Here is a 17122-nt window from a genome sequence, read left to right as displayed (position 1 = left end):
CCTCACGCTCAGCCACATCTCCCATGTCACCTCGTGCAACACAACCCACCACGCAGCGCACCCGCAGCTCCCTCCCCGTCGTGCCCCCATCTCCCACGGCTGCCATCCCAAAGCCCCGCAGCTCCCGCAGCTCCCTCACCGTGCCGGTGCCGGTGCCGGTGCCGGTGCCGGTGCCGGCTCCTGCCCGAGCCCCACCACGCAGAGCCGGGCCACAAGGGACGCGAGATAAGGCTGCACGGAGCTCCCGCAAAGCCTCTGACTCACGGGGCGAGGGTCCGCTGCCGCGGGGCGGTGCTGGCAGGGTGCAGACGGCGCTGAGCGCTGCGTAGGGACGAGCGCGTCCCGCCCCGGCGCTGACACCAGCCCCGCTGCCGGCCCTTCCCTTCCCCTCCCCTCCCTTCTCTTTTCCCTTCCCTTCCCTCTTCCCTTCTCCTCTCTTCGCTGCTGGGCCACAAGCGCCGTGTTCCCGTGGCGCCGCGCGGCCGCAGACCCCACTCGTGACGCGCTGGGCGGTGCGGGCTGCTTCTGTTGTGGTGGGGACGTCAGCTGTGGCCGATGGGTTTATCCGGCGGAAGGCACTGCCCTGAGGCGCCCGAGTGCTGCTGGGCAGCGATGCTGCTGCGGTCATCCTTTCAACTTGAAAAGATCCAATCACTGCTTTATCGTGGAACCTGAAGTGCTCCCCTGCGCTCACGTGGGACGCTCTGCTCTTGAAATAAACACCGTCACGCCTTCTGACTTGTTGAAAAAATGAATGAGGAAGGAAAGAAAAAGGAAGACTGCAATCATTTGCTGCTTCCTGTGATGCAGTGTGGGAAAATAAGAAGCAATAAAGTAACAAGGAAAGCTGAGTGTGAAAGTTATCATTATCCCCTTATGCAGAGCAAATAAAAGAGTTGTACACATGCACCAGAGATCAGACCTGCACGGGATTGAGCAGAACTGGAGAGAAACCATTGTTCAGTCCAGAATGCCTTTAGAAAATCCATGTGAATGAAGTCTGCAGATATTTTGTGTCTATTAAAATGCAGCAGGATTGAAATGGTGGGTCAGTGGTTCCATCATTGTCTTTTTGCCCTCCCAGGGAGGGAAAAGAAGGATCAGAAGGCCTGAGAAATCAATTGAACATCTCCATTTCTGCTGCACAGGGAAGGTGTAGGAGACTCTCACTGGGAGGAGGACAGGAGGAAAACAGAGGCTGTGGGACAGCTGCTGCCAGGGGTTGGGGAGAGCAGGGTCAGGAAGCTCTCATCCTGCTTCTAGGAGGAACCTGTCAGGGTGCTCTCATTATATCAGTGGGTTTGCTTGGTTCCCAGTCAATGTTGTCCCATCTGTGCGTTATGGATCTGCAAAACAGGAGCCTCGGCTGTCTGAAACATCATCTTTACCCAACCTGCTCTCTTCCAGCTGCCTGTCTGGCACAGAAAAGGAGAGCATGGGGCAGAGATGTGGGCTCATGTTTCAGTAATGATGTACTGGTGTACAAGAACGAGAGATGACGTAAGTTACTTCTGAATTTTAATTTTTATATTTTCCAAAGCTCATGTTAAAAAAGGCTTCCAATTCCTACTGGTATTAATGGTGCACAGTGAGGAATGGTGCTGCATTCTGACAGAACTGAGCCACAACCCAAGAAAGACAACCTCTAAAACATTGCAGATATTACTGCTGCAGAAAATGTGGCCATCCAGCTTAGAATGAAGAACGTCCTGAGCACCTTACATATCAAAAGTGAAGGCCTGCAAGTACAAGAAGTGCTCTGGCCCATCCTATACTCACTGTCATTCTCATCTGATGCAGTGTGCAAGATCTGCTTGTAAAAAGAAATGACGTTGCAATTGTATTCAATGGAGGAAATCTGCTGTGGAGATCACGGCCACTGGTGAGGGCTCAGTCTGTGCATCTGCTCAAAAGGTTCTGTTCTCCCTCTGAGAGCAGTGGCTGCAGCTCCCTACCGAGGCACTGCACAGACCTTGTAGGGCTGCGGGGCCAAGGTGATGCCCATTGTGAATTTGAGGTCGAGGATGGTGTCCGGGGGAGCCTGGAAGGTGAATTTCTGGAGCAGAGCCGTGAAGAAGAGGAAGAGCTCAGCACGGGCCAGCAGCTCACCCAGGCAGGCACGCTTCCCTGCAGAGACAGCCGCACATTCAGCCCTGCTGGAAAAGTCTCAGCACACAGTTCCTGTGGGAACATCACTCTGCCCACATTCCCTTGGCCGCTGTATTATTCCAGTGCCAGTACTGCCTCCCCCTACTGAGCTCCCCAAGGAGCTGTAGGGTGTTCTGCCACCTGCTGGGTGACTGAGTGAGGGCACGTGCGTGTAAACGTATACATACACATTATATCCTACCCTGCAGGGATGAGCAGTGCTTCACATGCAGTCTCTGTACAAAGCACAAAGGAATGGACACAATGGGCACAAAGGAATGGAGCGAAAAGGCATGTGATGCTTAAGAAGGAAACTGGAGATGCTAAAAGCACTCCCTCCAAGGAAGCTGCCGGCCAGGACAGGGCACCCTGTGGTGGTGGTGGCAAAGCACGCTGATCTCAGCCGTGTGGGACTGGGAGCAAACAGCACTGCTCTCGCCTTGCTGAATGTATTTCTGGGGACTCTGGCATTTCTGTAGTCTCATGTGCTCATGAGGAAAGGGCTAAGAGCTGGGGGTGGTGATGCTGTGAGGTGGTTTCCATGGCTCATTGCAGGGAAGGGGTTGCTCTTCACCAGTGCAGGCAGTGGGCGAGCAGCACCGCCCACAGTGCAGCCAATGGATACAGGCAGTGCCTGCTGCTTCCATCACTGCTTTGCTCAGGGTCTCCACTGTGCAGCTGGCAGTCCCATCCCACTGTGTCAGCACAGAAGCATCAAACTGCAGCAGATCTTACCTATAGAGAATGCCATAAAAGCCTCCCTCTTCCAGAACTGACCGTCCTTCAGGAAATGCTCTGGGTTAAAACTGTGAGGGGTTTCCCACTCCTTCTTGTCAAACATCACAGAGGACAGATTTGCAATCATAACAGTGCCCTGAGACAAGAAGAAAATGACTTTGTGTTCACTCTGACACTGCCAACTGCAGGAGTGTTTCTACCCTGTGATGTGTTTCCCTTCAACAGCATCTCTTGTCAAATCTGACAAACGTTTTCCTACATTTCTACCAGTTACATGTGAGATGCTTATATATCCACTTTCCTCTCGTGAACATTAATTTGGTTAAAGTTCATCCATGAAAAATCCACACGCTGAGGGCTCCGTCCCTTCATGATACGCACGGATGCCACATCCAACTGCATTCATCCTGAGCATGGAGAACAAGTGTGCTGGACAGCAGTGTAGGGACAGCAAAACCACATGATCCATGGGAGGGACCTCTGTAAGGGTAGGGATGCTGCAGCTCTGCCCTTGCAGCAATGGGGAAATGGGAATCTCCTGCTCACACCATACAGAGCAGAAGTGACGTTACCTTGGGCACACGGAAACCAGCCAGGACTGTGTCCTTCACTGCCTGTCTCGGCACATTGAAAGGGATGATGTTGCTTTTCCTCTGCACTTCGTGGATGACGGCGTTGGTGTAGGGCATGCTGTTCCTGTCCTCCAGGGCCGGCTGCCGTGACTGCCCGATGACCGCATCGATCTCAGCTTGCACACGGGCTGTTAGGAAGGAGCAGGGATCAGCTGTGGTGCAGAAAAGCCATAGATCTTCTTGGGATACCTCATGGTGTTTACTCTGATGGTCCCCCAGGGACTTTCCCAGGTCAACCATGAGACTTGTGGCATCACTCTGTGTGTTCGTCACTCCAGCTATAAATGGACCCTGTGCAGAGCCCCCGTTGACTTTGATGGACGGCCAGCAGGCCTGAATATTTCCAAAGCAGAATATTTCCACTTTTTCCTTCCTTTCAACAAAGAGAGATTCTCACCGAGCTACAAAGGCTACAGTAGGAAAATGGACAGTAGGAAAATGGACAGCCATGTTGCTGCATATACCTTGAATTTCTGGATATATTGCCATAAACAGCAGGGCCCAGCGGAGAGTGGTGGAGGTGGTCTCAGTCCCAGCAAAAAACAGGTCGAGGGTGCATGCCACCAGGTTTTCCTCGCAGAAATCACTGCCTTTGGGCTTCAAAAAATGAAGTGTTAGTGCCACATGAACAGAAAGAATGTCCTCCAAATCTGACACAGTCCTGCCCCATGGGTTTTCCTAGAAGCCAATGTCCCTCTGCATTTCCATCCCTCCAATGGATGCTCTGCCCCAAACCCAATGTCCATCCTGAGCTCACAAATGAACACACCAGCAGCTCAGGTAGGAATCTGATTTGTTTCCCAGCCCTCCTGATCTCTAATCCCCACCGCAGAAGGGTTTGCTCCACACTGCTGACCTTGGCCATCTCCTGCAGGTAGCTGTCGATGAAGTCCCGGCTCTCTGAGGGGTTCAGGTCTTCCTTATGTTTGCTGATCTTCTCAAACACAAACCTTTTCATGAGGCTGCTATTTTTCAGAACTGTTTGGTGAGATCCGGGGAAGTATTTTATTATGGAGGGAAAAAACGTGTAGAGCTTTGGAAAGAAAGAGAGAGGAGTAAATTCCAGAAAGGGCTGAAACAACCCCTTCTGTTTTCAAAACAGGAAAAGCCTGCAAAGCCTCAATGCTATATTGCTAGAGTAGATGGAATGAACTTATCTCCAGAGGAGCATGAGAAAGGATTGGTACCTCCACTGTGAGATCAACTTCTACGTTCCTCAGAGTTACATCAGGCAGCTTGGCACTCAGTGGGGGGAAAGTGAGCAATGAGAATGTTGCACATAAATTACCTGCTGATCTGTCCTGTTTAACTGAATGAGGAATGGCAAAAATGTCCCTTGTACCTTAGTGCTGCTCCTTCCACAACCTCTCTTAGGGAACCTGACCAAACCGTTTTATGGAATCAGTTGCTTCCAAAGGCACTCGGGGGTTGGACACAATGATCTCTGCAGGTCCCTTCCAACCCCTACAACTCTGTGTAAATCTGTGTAAACCAGCCAGGGATGGATAGCCTGGCATTGTGATCAAGCAGTATTCACAAGGGCTCACACAGGGATGGAGAGGGGACACACATTCAGGAAGCATCAAGGAAGAATCACATGGTCCCAGGGCAAAGGGAAAGATCTCCTGGGCTTGGCCAGACCCCCACACTTGGGAATGGCCTCACCTTGAGCACTGTGTCTGCTGTTGCAGGTACTGCAGGATATTAGGATATAAAATGGTCAGAGAGCATCCTAATAAGCACAACAAAGTTGGTTTTAAAGGCCAAACATATGAGCAGTGCTGAGATCCCTTGGCTTGTTCACCATGACAAAGACTGACAGGAGGCTTCATGGTGGCCCCCAGCTCCTCATGGTGGCCTGTACCACATCGCAGGAGCGGAGGGGCAAAACTGAACTCTGCTCTCTGGTGACAGAAAGAGGATCCAAGGGACCAGCATGGAGCTGGGACAGGGGAGGTCAGTCTGGCTGAGAGGTAAAAGTGGGCATGGAACAGCCCCCCAGGTCAGTGGGCACAGCGTCGATGTAACCGAAATCAAGGAGTGTTTGGGCAATGCCCTCAGACACAGGGTTTGGATTTTCAGAGTTCCTATGTGGAACCAGGTACTGGACCTGATGGCCTTTGTGAGTCCCTTCGAAACTTGGGATATTTTCTGCGTCTAAGAAAGCACTCAAGCTTTTGCCAGAAAAGAAACAATGGCCTTGAAAATCTGCACACTATCTGTGGTGGGGGCAGGAGGGCTGTACCTGGCTCATTATCTTCCCTTGGAGGATAACAGTCTCATTCATCAGCTGCAGCAAGTTCTGGAAGTCCTCATCGTGGTATTCAAAGCGATTGCCAAAAGTGACGGAGCAGATGATGTTTGAAACAGCATTGTTGATTTTAAGGTGAGGGTTGAAAGGATTCCCTGTAGAAAGAAAGGAAACAATCAATTCTCTTCCCATCTCCTCTAAAAAGAGGGAGAAATTCATCATCAGAGGGAATATATTCAACAAGAGAAATTAGTGGTCCTTGGTGGGCACCTTCATGGAGATGGTTGTTTACACTGAAAAGGAAGATTTGAAATTCTTGCAGGAGAGTGAACACCATTGGAATTAATTGGGAACATTGGTGCTGACAGCTCTGTGGAATTTTCTAGAGGTCTCAAATTCAGCAGTAGGAGAAAGGGGGGGTAACAGTACTGTTTTGAGTGTTATTGAGCTGCATCCTATCAGCTAATCTGAGGGAAAAACACTTGTAGAAGGAATCCTGGATGCTGTCAGGTTACAAGCATTGATTGTGAGATGAAGTGAAAGGGGATGTTGGTGTGATAGTTGGCAGCTGGCTGAAGATGAGCCAGGAGTGTGCCCACATGGCCAAGAAAGCAAAGGACATCCTGTCTTGTGTCAGAAATAGTATACTGAGCAGGAGTAGGGTGGTGATCTTCCCACTGAGCTTGGCACTGGTGAGGCTGCACGTGGAGAGCTAAGTTGAGCTCTGGGCCCCTCTCTTTCAGGACGAGAGGGAATGGCCACAAGTTGCGCCAGGGAAGATTTAGATTAGACCTCAGGAAGCATTTCTTTTCTGAAAGAGTGGTCAGGCACTGGAATGGCCTGCCTAGGGAGGTGGTTGAGGCACCATCCCTAGCGCTGTTCAAGAAGCGTTTAGATGTGGTGCTAAAGGACTTAATTTAGTAGTTGGGTAGAGATAGTGATAGGAGGATGGTTGGACTAGATGATCTTATAGGTCCTTTCCAACCTTATGAACTTATGAACTTATGAACTTATGAACTCTTCAAGAAAGACATGGAGGCCGGCAAGGTGTCCAGAGCAGGACAACAGAGCTGTGAAGGTTCTGGAACACATCTCTGGTGGCCAGCTGCAGAGGGAACAGAGATTGCACAGTCTGGAAAACAGGAGTTTCAGAGGAGAAATTAGTGCTCTCTCTGAGTCCCTAAAATGAGGCTGCAGAGAGGTGGGTGTCCGTTCTCTCAGGTAACAGTGACAGGACAAAAGGTAATGGCCTAAAGTTGCTCCACAGGATATTGAGGTTAGGTACAAGGAAGAAGTTTTAGGATAACTGGTCAGACATTGGATAAGGATGCCCACAGATGTGGTACAGTCACCGTCCATGGAGGCATTCACAAAATGTGGAGATATGGCCCTGATGGACATGGTTTGTGGGAATACTAGGATTGGGTTATGGCAGACTAGATGGCATTAAAGATGTTATCCAATCTCCATTATTCCATAGTTCTATGATTTTTCATCAGGCATTAGCAAGGGGATAATTGAATTGGCCCAAGCTGGATTCTACCAACAGTACAACTTCTGAGGGAAGTGGTCCTCACCCTGCTCATCCCTGAACGCATCCGTGAGGAATCGGCACTCCTCCTGGATCCGCTCCTCCAGGCTCCTCTTCCCCAGGCCAAAGTTTCGCAGGGTGGTCAAGGTGAACCTTCTCTGCTGCTTCCACAGGTGTCCATTGGAGGAGATCAGCCCTGGCAGACGCATTGCACAGTGAGCAAAGGCAGATATCCTCAGTAATTAAAAGAAACTGTACGATATCTGCCTTGATAAAGGAGGCTTATCAACTCTGGTGACTCTGCTCAGTGGGAATTCAAAGCCACGGCATTGCCTTCTTGCACGTTCCATTGGTCAACACTTTGACCGTGTGTTTCAAGTCCATGTCTCCATTGACAACTCACCAAATTTGTTGAAGAGTTCTGTATTCACAGGAAATTGTGGCCGGTCCAGGAAGTTCTCTCCCTGGGTCACGAGCACTTCCTTGATCAGTTGCAGCCCATTTACGATCACAAACGACATGCTGCCTACTTGTGTGCTGAAGATGTCTCCATATTTTTTAATAACCTGGGGATGAGTTAAAGAAATAATATGGGATTGATTTGAATTGACTTTTTCTGCTGGGAGAGGGAAAGCACTGCTACCCTGCATTCACAGGCAGGGACCAGAAGACGTGCAGTGGAAAGAGGGCACACTGAGCCTGGGTGAGGCAGCAGAGTAATTGCACACCTATTGGATCAACTGTGTGCAATCTGTTTCCTCATTTCTTCTATCAGTGTTCTGGAGTTCGTGTAAAACCCTCCAGGCTGCATTCTCCTGGCTCTGCAAGACTCAGCTGAGCAAGGATTTTCAGCTGTTGTTTAACTCCCTTCCCAGCTGCCCATCCCCTCAGACCCACCTACAGCTGCAATCGAAGCCATGGAATTGTGCTATGCCCTTTGCCCAAAGGAAGGCTCTCTATAGAAAGGCAAACATCATCCATGTTGGCTGCTGAACCCTGGCCAAACTTCTGCTCATCCATGGAGAACCCACTCTTGATAGGCTTTGAATGTGATTGGGTTGCATAGGCCCCACTCTGCATACTAAAAATCACCTTACCTTCTGTGTTGTGGCCACGGGGTCTTTTGAAAACATAAACTGCAAATTTCCCACGAATGGGAAGGAAAAAGGACGAGGAGGGAAGTCCTTTGGCTTTCTCTTCTTCATATAGTCAGAGACGAGCAGGAAGACGAAGAGGAAGATGAAGAGCATCTGGAGGGAGATGCTGTCCCAGAGGAAGCGCAGCATGGTGCAGCTGTGGGCACACACACAGAGGGGCTCGGGCTGGCCTGGCCTCGGGGCTGCCTTTGGGCTGCTGCTTCCTCACGCTCAGCCACATCTCCCATGTCACCTCGTGCAACACAACCCACCACGCAGCGCACCCGCAGCTCCCTCCCCGTCGTGCCCCCATCTCCCACGGCTGCCATCCCAAAGCCCCGCAGCTCCCGCAGCTCCCTCACCGTGCCGGTGCCGGTGCCGGTGCCGGTGCCGGTGCCGGCTCCTGCCCGAGCCCCACCACGCAGAGCCGGGCCACAAGGGACGCGAGATAAGGCTGCACGGAGCTCCCGCAAAGCCTCTGACTCACGGGGCGAGGGTCCGCTGCCGCGGGGCGGTGCTGGCAGGGTGCAGACGGCGCTGAGCGCTGCGTAGGGACGAGCGCGTCCCGCCCCGGCGCTGACACCAGCCCCGCTGCCGGCCCTTCCCTTCCCCTCCCCTCCCTTCTCTTTTCCCTTCCCTTCCCTCTTCCCTTCTCCTCTCTTCGCTGCTGGGCCACAAGCGCCGTGTTCCCGTGGCGCCGCGCGGCCGCAGACCCCACTCGTGACGCGCTGGGCGGTGCGGGCTGCTTCTGTTGTGGTGGAGACGTCAGCTGTGGCCGCACAGATGCGGAAGCGCAATAACAGAAGCTGCTGCGGCCTTCTCTTTAACTTGGAAAATGTCTGAGCACTGCTTTATCGCGGAATCTCGAGTGCTCCCCTGCACTCACATGGGATACTCTGCTCTTGCAGTACACGTCTTCATCACTTCTGCCCTTTTATACAATAAATACAGATGAAAAGAAGATTGCAAGCATTTACTATCTCCCAGGAGGCAGCATGGGTAAATAAGGAAGCAATAAAGTTACAGGGAAATTCCAGTTGAACAGAGGTCAGACGTGCACAAAGTGAACAGAAGTGCAGAGAAGGCAGCGTGTATCCACATCAGCCTTGGTACGTGCCCAAGGCCCCTGCATTTCATCCTGGGCAGCTCTGCAGAGCCAGCTCAGCTTCCCCACTGCTGCCTGTGCTGCTGCCCTTGTGGTTACTGTGAGCACCTCCCTGCCAACAGAGAGCTGGAGACGTGCAGCTCCACGAGGCTCTGCACCCCACCACCTGCTCCCCCAAATGCTGGTATTGCAGTGCTGGTCATCATTTCGTAAAACACTTTACATCAAAAAGGTTTCAGTCAGGATTTATTAATGTTCAGGAGACAACGGTTTTCCAAAGATGGAAGTAGACACCAATTACTACTTGTACAGCAGATGTAGAAAGTTAAGATGAGGGCTGGAACTCCCTCTGCAAGTATTGATTCATAGCTGCGATGTACAGCCATGCAGCATGAAATTAAGAAAGTTAAGAGAGTTAAGAAACTCTAGGCTCCTCATTCACTGACAGTGCTGTGCTCTAAGCTTAAAAAGTGCCCCAGCCCCTCCTGTACTATCTTTCACAGTCTATACAGGATGCAAGATTTTTTTGTAGAAAGAAATGATTTTACAATTGCTTTGAAAGAAACAAAAATTGTGGGGTGGTTGTGACCATGGCAGCTGGTGAGAGCTCAGTCTGTGCACCTCTGCCAGAGCTGAGTTCTCAGAGACCAGTGACTGCAGCTCCCTACCGAGGCACTGCACAGATCTTGTAGGGCTGTGGGGCCAAGGTGGCTCCCAGCTGGAATTTGAGGTCGAGGATGGTGTCCGGGGGGGGCTGGAAGGTGAATTTCTGGAGCAGAGCCGTGAAGAAGAGGAAGAGCTCAGCACGGGCCAGCTGCTCACCCAGGCAGGCACGCTTCCCTGCAGAGACAGCCACACATTCAGCACTGCTGCCTGCCCAGCTGCTTCCCCTGCTGGAAAAGCCTCAGCACACAACTCCTGTGGGAACATCACTCTGCCCACATCCCCTTGCCCGCTGTATGTTTCCAGTGCCAGTACTGCCTCCCACTACTGAGCTCCCCAAGGAGCTGTAGAGTGTTCTGCCCCCAGATAACTGAGTGAGGGCACATATGTGTAAACATGTACATACACATTATATCCTACCCTGCAGGGATGAGCAGTGCTTCATGTGCAGTCTCTGTGTGCTCATCTGGGCACAATGGAATGGAGCCAGAGCACCAGAGAAAGCATGCAGTGCTTGGGCAGGAAGCTGGAGATGCTAAAAGCACTCTCTCCAGGAAAGCTGCTGGCCAGGACAGGGCACCCTGTGGTGGTGGTGGCAAAGCACGCTGATCTCAGCCGTGTGGGACTGGGAGCAAACAGCACTGCTCTCACCTTGCTGAATGTATTTCTGGGGACTCTGGCATTTCTGTAGTCTCATGTGCTCATGAAGAAAGGGCTAAGAGCTGGGGGTGGTGGTGCTGTGAGGTGGTTTCCATGGCTCATTGCAGGGAAGGGGTTGCTCTTCACCAGTGCAGGCAGTGGGCAAGCAGCACCGCCCACAGTGCAGCCAATGGATAAAGGCAGTGCCTGCTGCTTCCATCACTGCTTTGCTCAGGGTCTCCACTGTGCAGCTGGCAGTCCCATCCCACTGTGTCAGCACAGAAGCATCAAACTGCAGCAGATCTTACCTATAGAGAATGCCATAAAAGCCTCCCTCTTCCAGAACTGACCGTCCTTCAGGAAATGCTCTGGGTTAAAGCTGTGAGGGGTTTCCCACTCCTTCTTGTCAAACATCACAGAGGACAGATTTGCCAACATAATAGTGCCCTGAGACAAGAAGAAAATGACTTTGTGTTCACTCTGACACTGCCAACTGCAGGAGTGTTTCTACCCTGTGATATGTTTCCCTTCAACAGCATCCCTTGTCAAATCTGACAAACGTTTTCCTACATCTCTACTAGTTACATGTGAGATGCTTATATATCCACTTTCCTCTCGTGAACATTAATTTGGTTAAAGTTCATCCATGAAAAATCCACACGCTGAGGGCTCCATCCCTTCATGATACGCACGGATGCCGCATCCCACTGCATTCATCCTGAGCATGGAGAACGCAGTGTGCTGGACAGCAGTGTAGGGACAGCAAAACCACATGATCCATGGGAGGGACCTCTGTAAGGGTAGGGAAGCTGCAGCTCTGCCCTTGCAGCAATGGGGAAATGGGAATCTCCTGCTCACACCATACAGAGCAGAAGTGACGTTACCTTGGGCACACGAAAACCAGCCAGGACTGTGTCCTTCACTGCCTGTCTCGGCACATTGAAAGGGATGATGTTGCTTTTCCTCTGCACTTCGTGGATGACGGCGTTGGTGTAGGGCATGCTGTTCCTGTCCTCCAGGGCCGGCTGCCGTGACTGCCCGATGACCGCATCGATCTCAGCTTGCACACGGGCTGTTAGGAAGGAGCAGGGATCAGCTGTGGTGCAGAAAAGCCATAGATCTTCTTGGGATACCTCATGGTGTTTACTCTGATGGTCCCCCAGGGACTTTCCCAGGTCAACCATGAGACTTGTGGCATCACTCTGTGTGTTCGTCACTCCAGCTATAAATGGACCCTGTGCAGAGCCCCCGTTGACTTTGATGGACGGCCAGCAGGCCTGAATATTTCCAAAGCAGAATATTTCCACTTTTTCCTTCCTTTCAACAAAGAGAGATTCTCACCGAGCTACAAAGGCTACAGTAGGAAAATGGACAGTAGGAAAATGGACAGCCATGTTGCTGCATATACCTTGAATTTCTGGATATATTGCCATAAACAGCAGGGCCCAGCGGAGAGTGGTGGAGGTGGTCTCAGTCCCAGCAAAAAACAGGTCGAGGGTGCATGCCACCAGGTTTTCCTCGCAGAAATCACTGCCTTTGGGCTTCAAAAAATGAAGTGTTAGTGCCACATGAACAGAAAGAATGTCCTCCAAATCTGACACAGTCCTGCCCCATGGGTTTTCCTAGAAGCCAATGTCCCTCTGCATTTCCATCCCTCCAATGGATGCTCTGCCCCAAACCCAATGTCCATCCTGAGCTCACAAATGAACACACCAGCAGCTCAGGTAGGAATCTGATTTGTTTCCCAGCCCTCCTGATCTCTAATCCCCACCGCAGAAGGGTTTGCTCCACACTGCTGACCTTGGCCATCTCATGCAGGTAGCTGTCGATGAAGTCCCGGCTCTCTGAGGGGTTCAGGTCTTCCTTATGTTTGCTGATCTTCTCAAACACAAACCTTTTCATGAGGCTGCTATTTTTCAGAACTGTTTGGTGAGATCCGGGGAAGTATTTTATTATGGAGGGAAAAAACGTGTAGAGCTTTGGAAAGAAAGAGAGAGGAGTAAATTCCAGAAAGGGCTGAAACAACCCCTTCTGTTTTCAAAACAGGAAAAGCCTGCAAAGCCTCAATGCTATATTGCTAGAGTAGATGGAATGAACTTATCTCCAGAGGAGCATGAGAAAGGATTGGTACCTCCACTGTGAGATCAACTTCTACGTTCCTCAGAGTTACATCAGGCAGCTTGGCACTCAGTGGGGGGAAAGTGAGCAATGAGAATGTTGCACATAAATTACCTGCTGATCTGTCCTGTTTAACTGAATGAGGAATGGCAAAAATGTCCCTTGTACCTTAGTGCTGCTCCTTCCACAACCTCTCTTAGGGAACCTGACCAAACCGTTTTATGGAATCAGTTGCTTCCAAAGGCACTCGGGGGTTGGACACAATGATCTCTGCAGGTCCCTTCCAACCCCTACAACTCTGTGTAAATCTGTGTAAACCAGCCAGGGATGGATAGCCTGGCATTGTGATCAAGCAGTATTCACAAGGGCTCACACAGGGATGGAGAGGGGACACACATTCAGGAAGCATCAAGGAAGAATCACATGGTCCCAGGGCAAAGGGAAAGATCTCCTGGGCTTGGCCAGACCCCCACACTTGGGAATGGCCTCACCTTGAGCACTGTGTCTGCTGTTGCAGGTACTGCAGGATATTAGGATATAAAATGGTCAGAGAGCATCCTAATAAGCACAACAAAGTTGGTTTTAAAGGCCAAACATATGAGCAGTGCTGAGATCCCTTGGCTTGTTCACCATGACAAAGACTGACAGGAGGCTTCATGGTGGCCCCCAGCTCCTCATGGTGGCCTGTACCACATCGCAGGAGCGGAGGGGCAAAACTGAACTCTGCTCTCTGGTGACAGAAAGAGGATCCAAGGGACCAGCATGGAGCTGGGACAGGGGAGGTCAGTCTGGCTGAGAGGTAAAGGTGGGCATGGAACAGCCCCCCAGGTCAGTGGGCACAGCGTCGATGTAACCGAAATCAAGGAGTGTTTGGGCAATGCCCTCAGACACAGGGTTTGGATTTTCAGAGTTCCTATGTGGAACCAGGTACTGGACCTGATGGCCTTTGTGAGTCCCTTCGAAACTTGGGATATTTTCTGCGTCTAAGAAAGCACTCAAGCTTTTGCCAGAAAAGAAACAATGGCCTTGAAAATCTGCACACTATCTGTGGTGGGGGCAGGAGGGCTGTACCTGGCTCATTATCTTCCCTTGGAGGATAACAGTCTCATTCATCAGCTGCAGCAAGTTCTGGAAGTCCTCATCGTGGTATTCAAAGCGATTGCCAAAAGTGACGGAGCAGATGATGTTTGAAACAGCATTGTTGATTTTAAGGTGAGGGTTGAAAGGATTCCCTGTAGAAAGAAAGGAAACAATCAATTCTCTTCCCATCTCCTCTAAAAAGAGGGAGAAATTCATCATCAGAGGGAATATATTCAACAAGAGAAATTAGTGGTCCTTGGTGGGCACCTTCATGGAGATGGTTGTTTACACTGAAAAGGAAGATTTGAAATTCTTGCAGGAGAGTGAACACCATTGGAATTAATTGGGAACATTGGTGCTGACAGCTCTGTGGAATTTTCTAGAGGTCTCAAATTCAGCAGTAGGAGAAAGGGGGGGTAACAGTACTGTTTTGAGTGTTATTGAGCTGCATCCTATCAGCTAATCTGAGGGAAAAACACTTGTAGAAGGAATCCTGGATGCTGTCAGGTTACAAGCATTGATTGTGAGATGAAGTGAAAGGGGATGTTGGTGTGATAGTTGGCAGCTGGCTGAAGATGAGCCAGGAGTGTGCCCACATGGCCAAGAAAGCAAAGGACATCCTGTCTTGTGTCAGAAATAGTATACTGAGCAGGAGTAGGGTGGTGATCTTCCCACTGAGCTTGGCACTGGTGAGGCTGCACGTGGAGAGCTAAGTTGAGCTCTGGGCCCCTCTCTTTCAGGACGAGAGGGAATGGCCACAAGTTGCGCCAGGGAAGATTTAGATTAGACCTCAGGAAGCATTTCTTTTCTGAAAGAGTGGTCAGGCACTGGAATGGCCTGCCTAGGGAGGTGGTTGAGGCACCATCCCTAGCGCTGTTCAAGAAGCGTTTAGATGTGGTGCTAAAGGACTTAATTTAGTAGTTGGGTAGAGATAGTGATAGGAGGATGGTTGGACTAGATGATCTTATAGGTCCTTTCCAACCTTATGAACTTATGAACTTATGAACTTATGAACTCTTCAAGAAAGACATGGAGGCCGGCAAGGTGTCCAGAGCAGGACAACAGAGCTGTGAAGGTTCTGGAACACATCTCTGGTGGCCAGCTGCAGAGGGAACAGAGATTGCACAGTCTGGAAAACAGGAGTTTCAGAGGAGAAATTAGTGCTCTCTCTGAGTCCCTAAAATGAGGCTGCAGAGAGGTGGGTGTCCGTTCTCTCAGGTAACAGTGACAGGACAAAAGGTAATGGCCTAAAGTTGCTCCACAGGATATTGAGGTTAGGTACAAGGAAGAAGTTTTAGGATAACTGGTCAGACATTGGATAAGGATGCCCACAGATGTGGTACAGTCACCGTCCATGGAGGCATTCACAAAATGTGGAGATATGGCCCTGATGGACATGGTTTGTGGGAATACTAGGATTGGGTTATGGCAGACTAGATGGCATTAAAGATGTTATCCAATCTCCATTATTCCATAGTTCTATGATTTTTCATCAGGCATTAGCAAGGGGATAATTGAATTGGCCCAAGCTGGATTCTACCAACAGTACAACTTCTGAGGGAAGTGGTCCTCACCCTGCTCATCCCTGAACGCATCCGTGAGGAATCGGCACTCCTCCTGGATCCGCTCCTCCAGGCTCCTCTTCCCCAGGCCAAAGTTTCGCAGGGTGGTCAAGGTGAACCTTCTCTGCTGCTTCCACAGGTGTCCATTGGAGGAGATCAGCCCTGGCAGACGCATTGCACAGTGAGCAAAGGCAGATATCCTCAGTAATTAAAAGAAACTGTACGATATCTGCCTTGATAAAGGAGGCTTATCAACTCTGGTGACTCTGCTCAGTGGGAATTCAAAGCCACGGCATTGCCTTCTTGCACGTTCCATTGGTCAACACTTTGACCGTGTGTTTCAAGTCCATGTCTCCATTGACAACTCACCAAATTTGTTGAAGAGTTCTGTATTCACAGGAAATTGTGGCCGGTCCAGGAAGTTCTCTCCCTGGGTCACGAGCACTTCCTTGATCAGTTGCAGCCCATTTACGATCACAAACGACATGCTGCCTACTTGTGTGCTGAAGATGTCTCCATATTTTTTAATAACCTGGGGATGAGTTAAAGAAATAATATGGGATTGATTTGAATTGACTTTTTCTGCTGGGAGAGGGAAAGCACTGCTACCCTGCATTCACAGGCAGGGACCAGAAGACGTGCAGTGGAAAGAGGGCACACTGAGCCTGGGTGAGGCAGCAGAGTAATTGCACACCTATTGGATCAACTGTGTGCAATCTGTTTCCTCATTTCTTCTATCAGTGTTCTGGAGTTCGTGTAAAACCCTCCAGGCTGCATTCTCCTGGCTCTGCAAGACTCAGCTGAGCAAGGATTTTCAGCTGTTGTTTAACTCCCTTCCCAGCTGCCCATCCCCTCAGACCCACCTACAGCTGCAATCGAAGCCATGGAATTGTGCTATGCCCTTTGCCCAAAGGAAGGCTCTCTATAGAAAGGCAAACATCATCCATGTTGGCTGCTGAACCCTGGCCAAACTTCTGCTCATCCATGGAGAACCCACTCTTGATAGGCTTTGAATGTGATTGGGTTGCATAGGCCCCACTCTGCATACTAAAAATCACCTTACCTTCTGTGTTGTGGCCACGGGGTCTTTTGAAAACATAAACTGCAAATTTCCCACGAATGGGAAGGAAAAAGGACGAGGAGGGAAGTCCTTTGGCTTTCTCTTCTTCATATAGTCAGAGACGAGCAGGAAGACGAAGAGGAAGATGAAGAGCATCTGGAGGGAGATGCTGTCCCAGAGGAAGCGCAGCATGGTGCAGCTGTGGGCACACACACAGAGGGGCTCGGGCTGGCCTGGCCTCGGGGCTGCCTTTGGGCTGCTGCTTCCTCACGCTCAGCCACATCTCCCATGTCACCTCGTGCAACACAACCCACCACGCAGCGCACCCGCAGCTCCCTCCCCGTCGTGCCCCCATCTCCCACGGCTGCCATCCCAAAGCCCCGCAGCTCCCGCAGCTCCCTCACCGTGCCGGTGCCGGTGCCGGTGCCGGTGCCGGTGCCGGCTCCTGCCCGAGCCCCA

At 50.8% G+C, this 17122-nt stretch overlaps 2 protein-coding genes across 2 annotated transcripts; both read right to left on the bottom strand.

Moving 5' to 3' along the window:
* Positions 1 to 1925: 1925 nt before the first annotated feature.
* Positions 1926 to 8706, bottom strand: LOC136049649 (cytochrome P450 2J4-like). The gene is made up of 9 exons (XM_065738064.1): positions 8398 to 8706; positions 7704 to 7866; positions 7347 to 7496; positions 5764 to 5924; positions 4375 to 4551; positions 3983 to 4115; positions 3459 to 3646; positions 2884 to 3022; positions 1926 to 2127 (listed from the first exon to the last, which is right to left on the bottom strand). Exons 1-9 carry the CDS (start codon positions 8584 to 8586, stop codon positions 1952 to 1954), a joined length of 1476 nt encoding a protein of 491 aa, XP_065594136.1. The 5' UTR covers positions 8587 to 8706; the 3' UTR covers positions 1926 to 1951.
* A 1114-nt stretch (positions 8707 to 9820) lies between these two features.
* On the bottom strand, positions 9821 to 16929 carry LOC136049633 (cytochrome P450 2J4-like). Its single transcript, XM_065738037.1, has 9 exons — positions 16667 to 16929; positions 15973 to 16135; positions 15616 to 15765; positions 14033 to 14193; positions 12644 to 12820; positions 12252 to 12384; positions 11728 to 11915; positions 11152 to 11290; positions 9821 to 10381 (listed from the first exon to the last, which is right to left on the bottom strand). Exons 1-9 carry the CDS (start codon positions 16853 to 16855, stop codon positions 10206 to 10208), a joined length of 1476 nt encoding a protein of 491 aa, XP_065594109.1. The 5' UTR covers positions 16856 to 16929; the 3' UTR covers positions 9821 to 10205.
* Positions 16930 to 17122: the final 193 nt, after the last annotated feature.

Source organism: Cyrtonyx montezumae, unplaced genomic scaffold, assembly GCF_038088225.1.
Source record: "Cyrtonyx montezumae isolate F1298 unplaced genomic scaffold, pur_monq_1.0 scaffold_1, whole genome shotgun sequence".
Taxonomy (NCBI): domain Eukaryota; kingdom Metazoa; phylum Chordata; class Aves; order Galliformes; family Odontophoridae; genus Cyrtonyx; species Cyrtonyx montezumae.
Note: the sequence above shows the minus strand (reverse complement) of the source record. Positions and strands in the feature narration are given on the sequence as shown.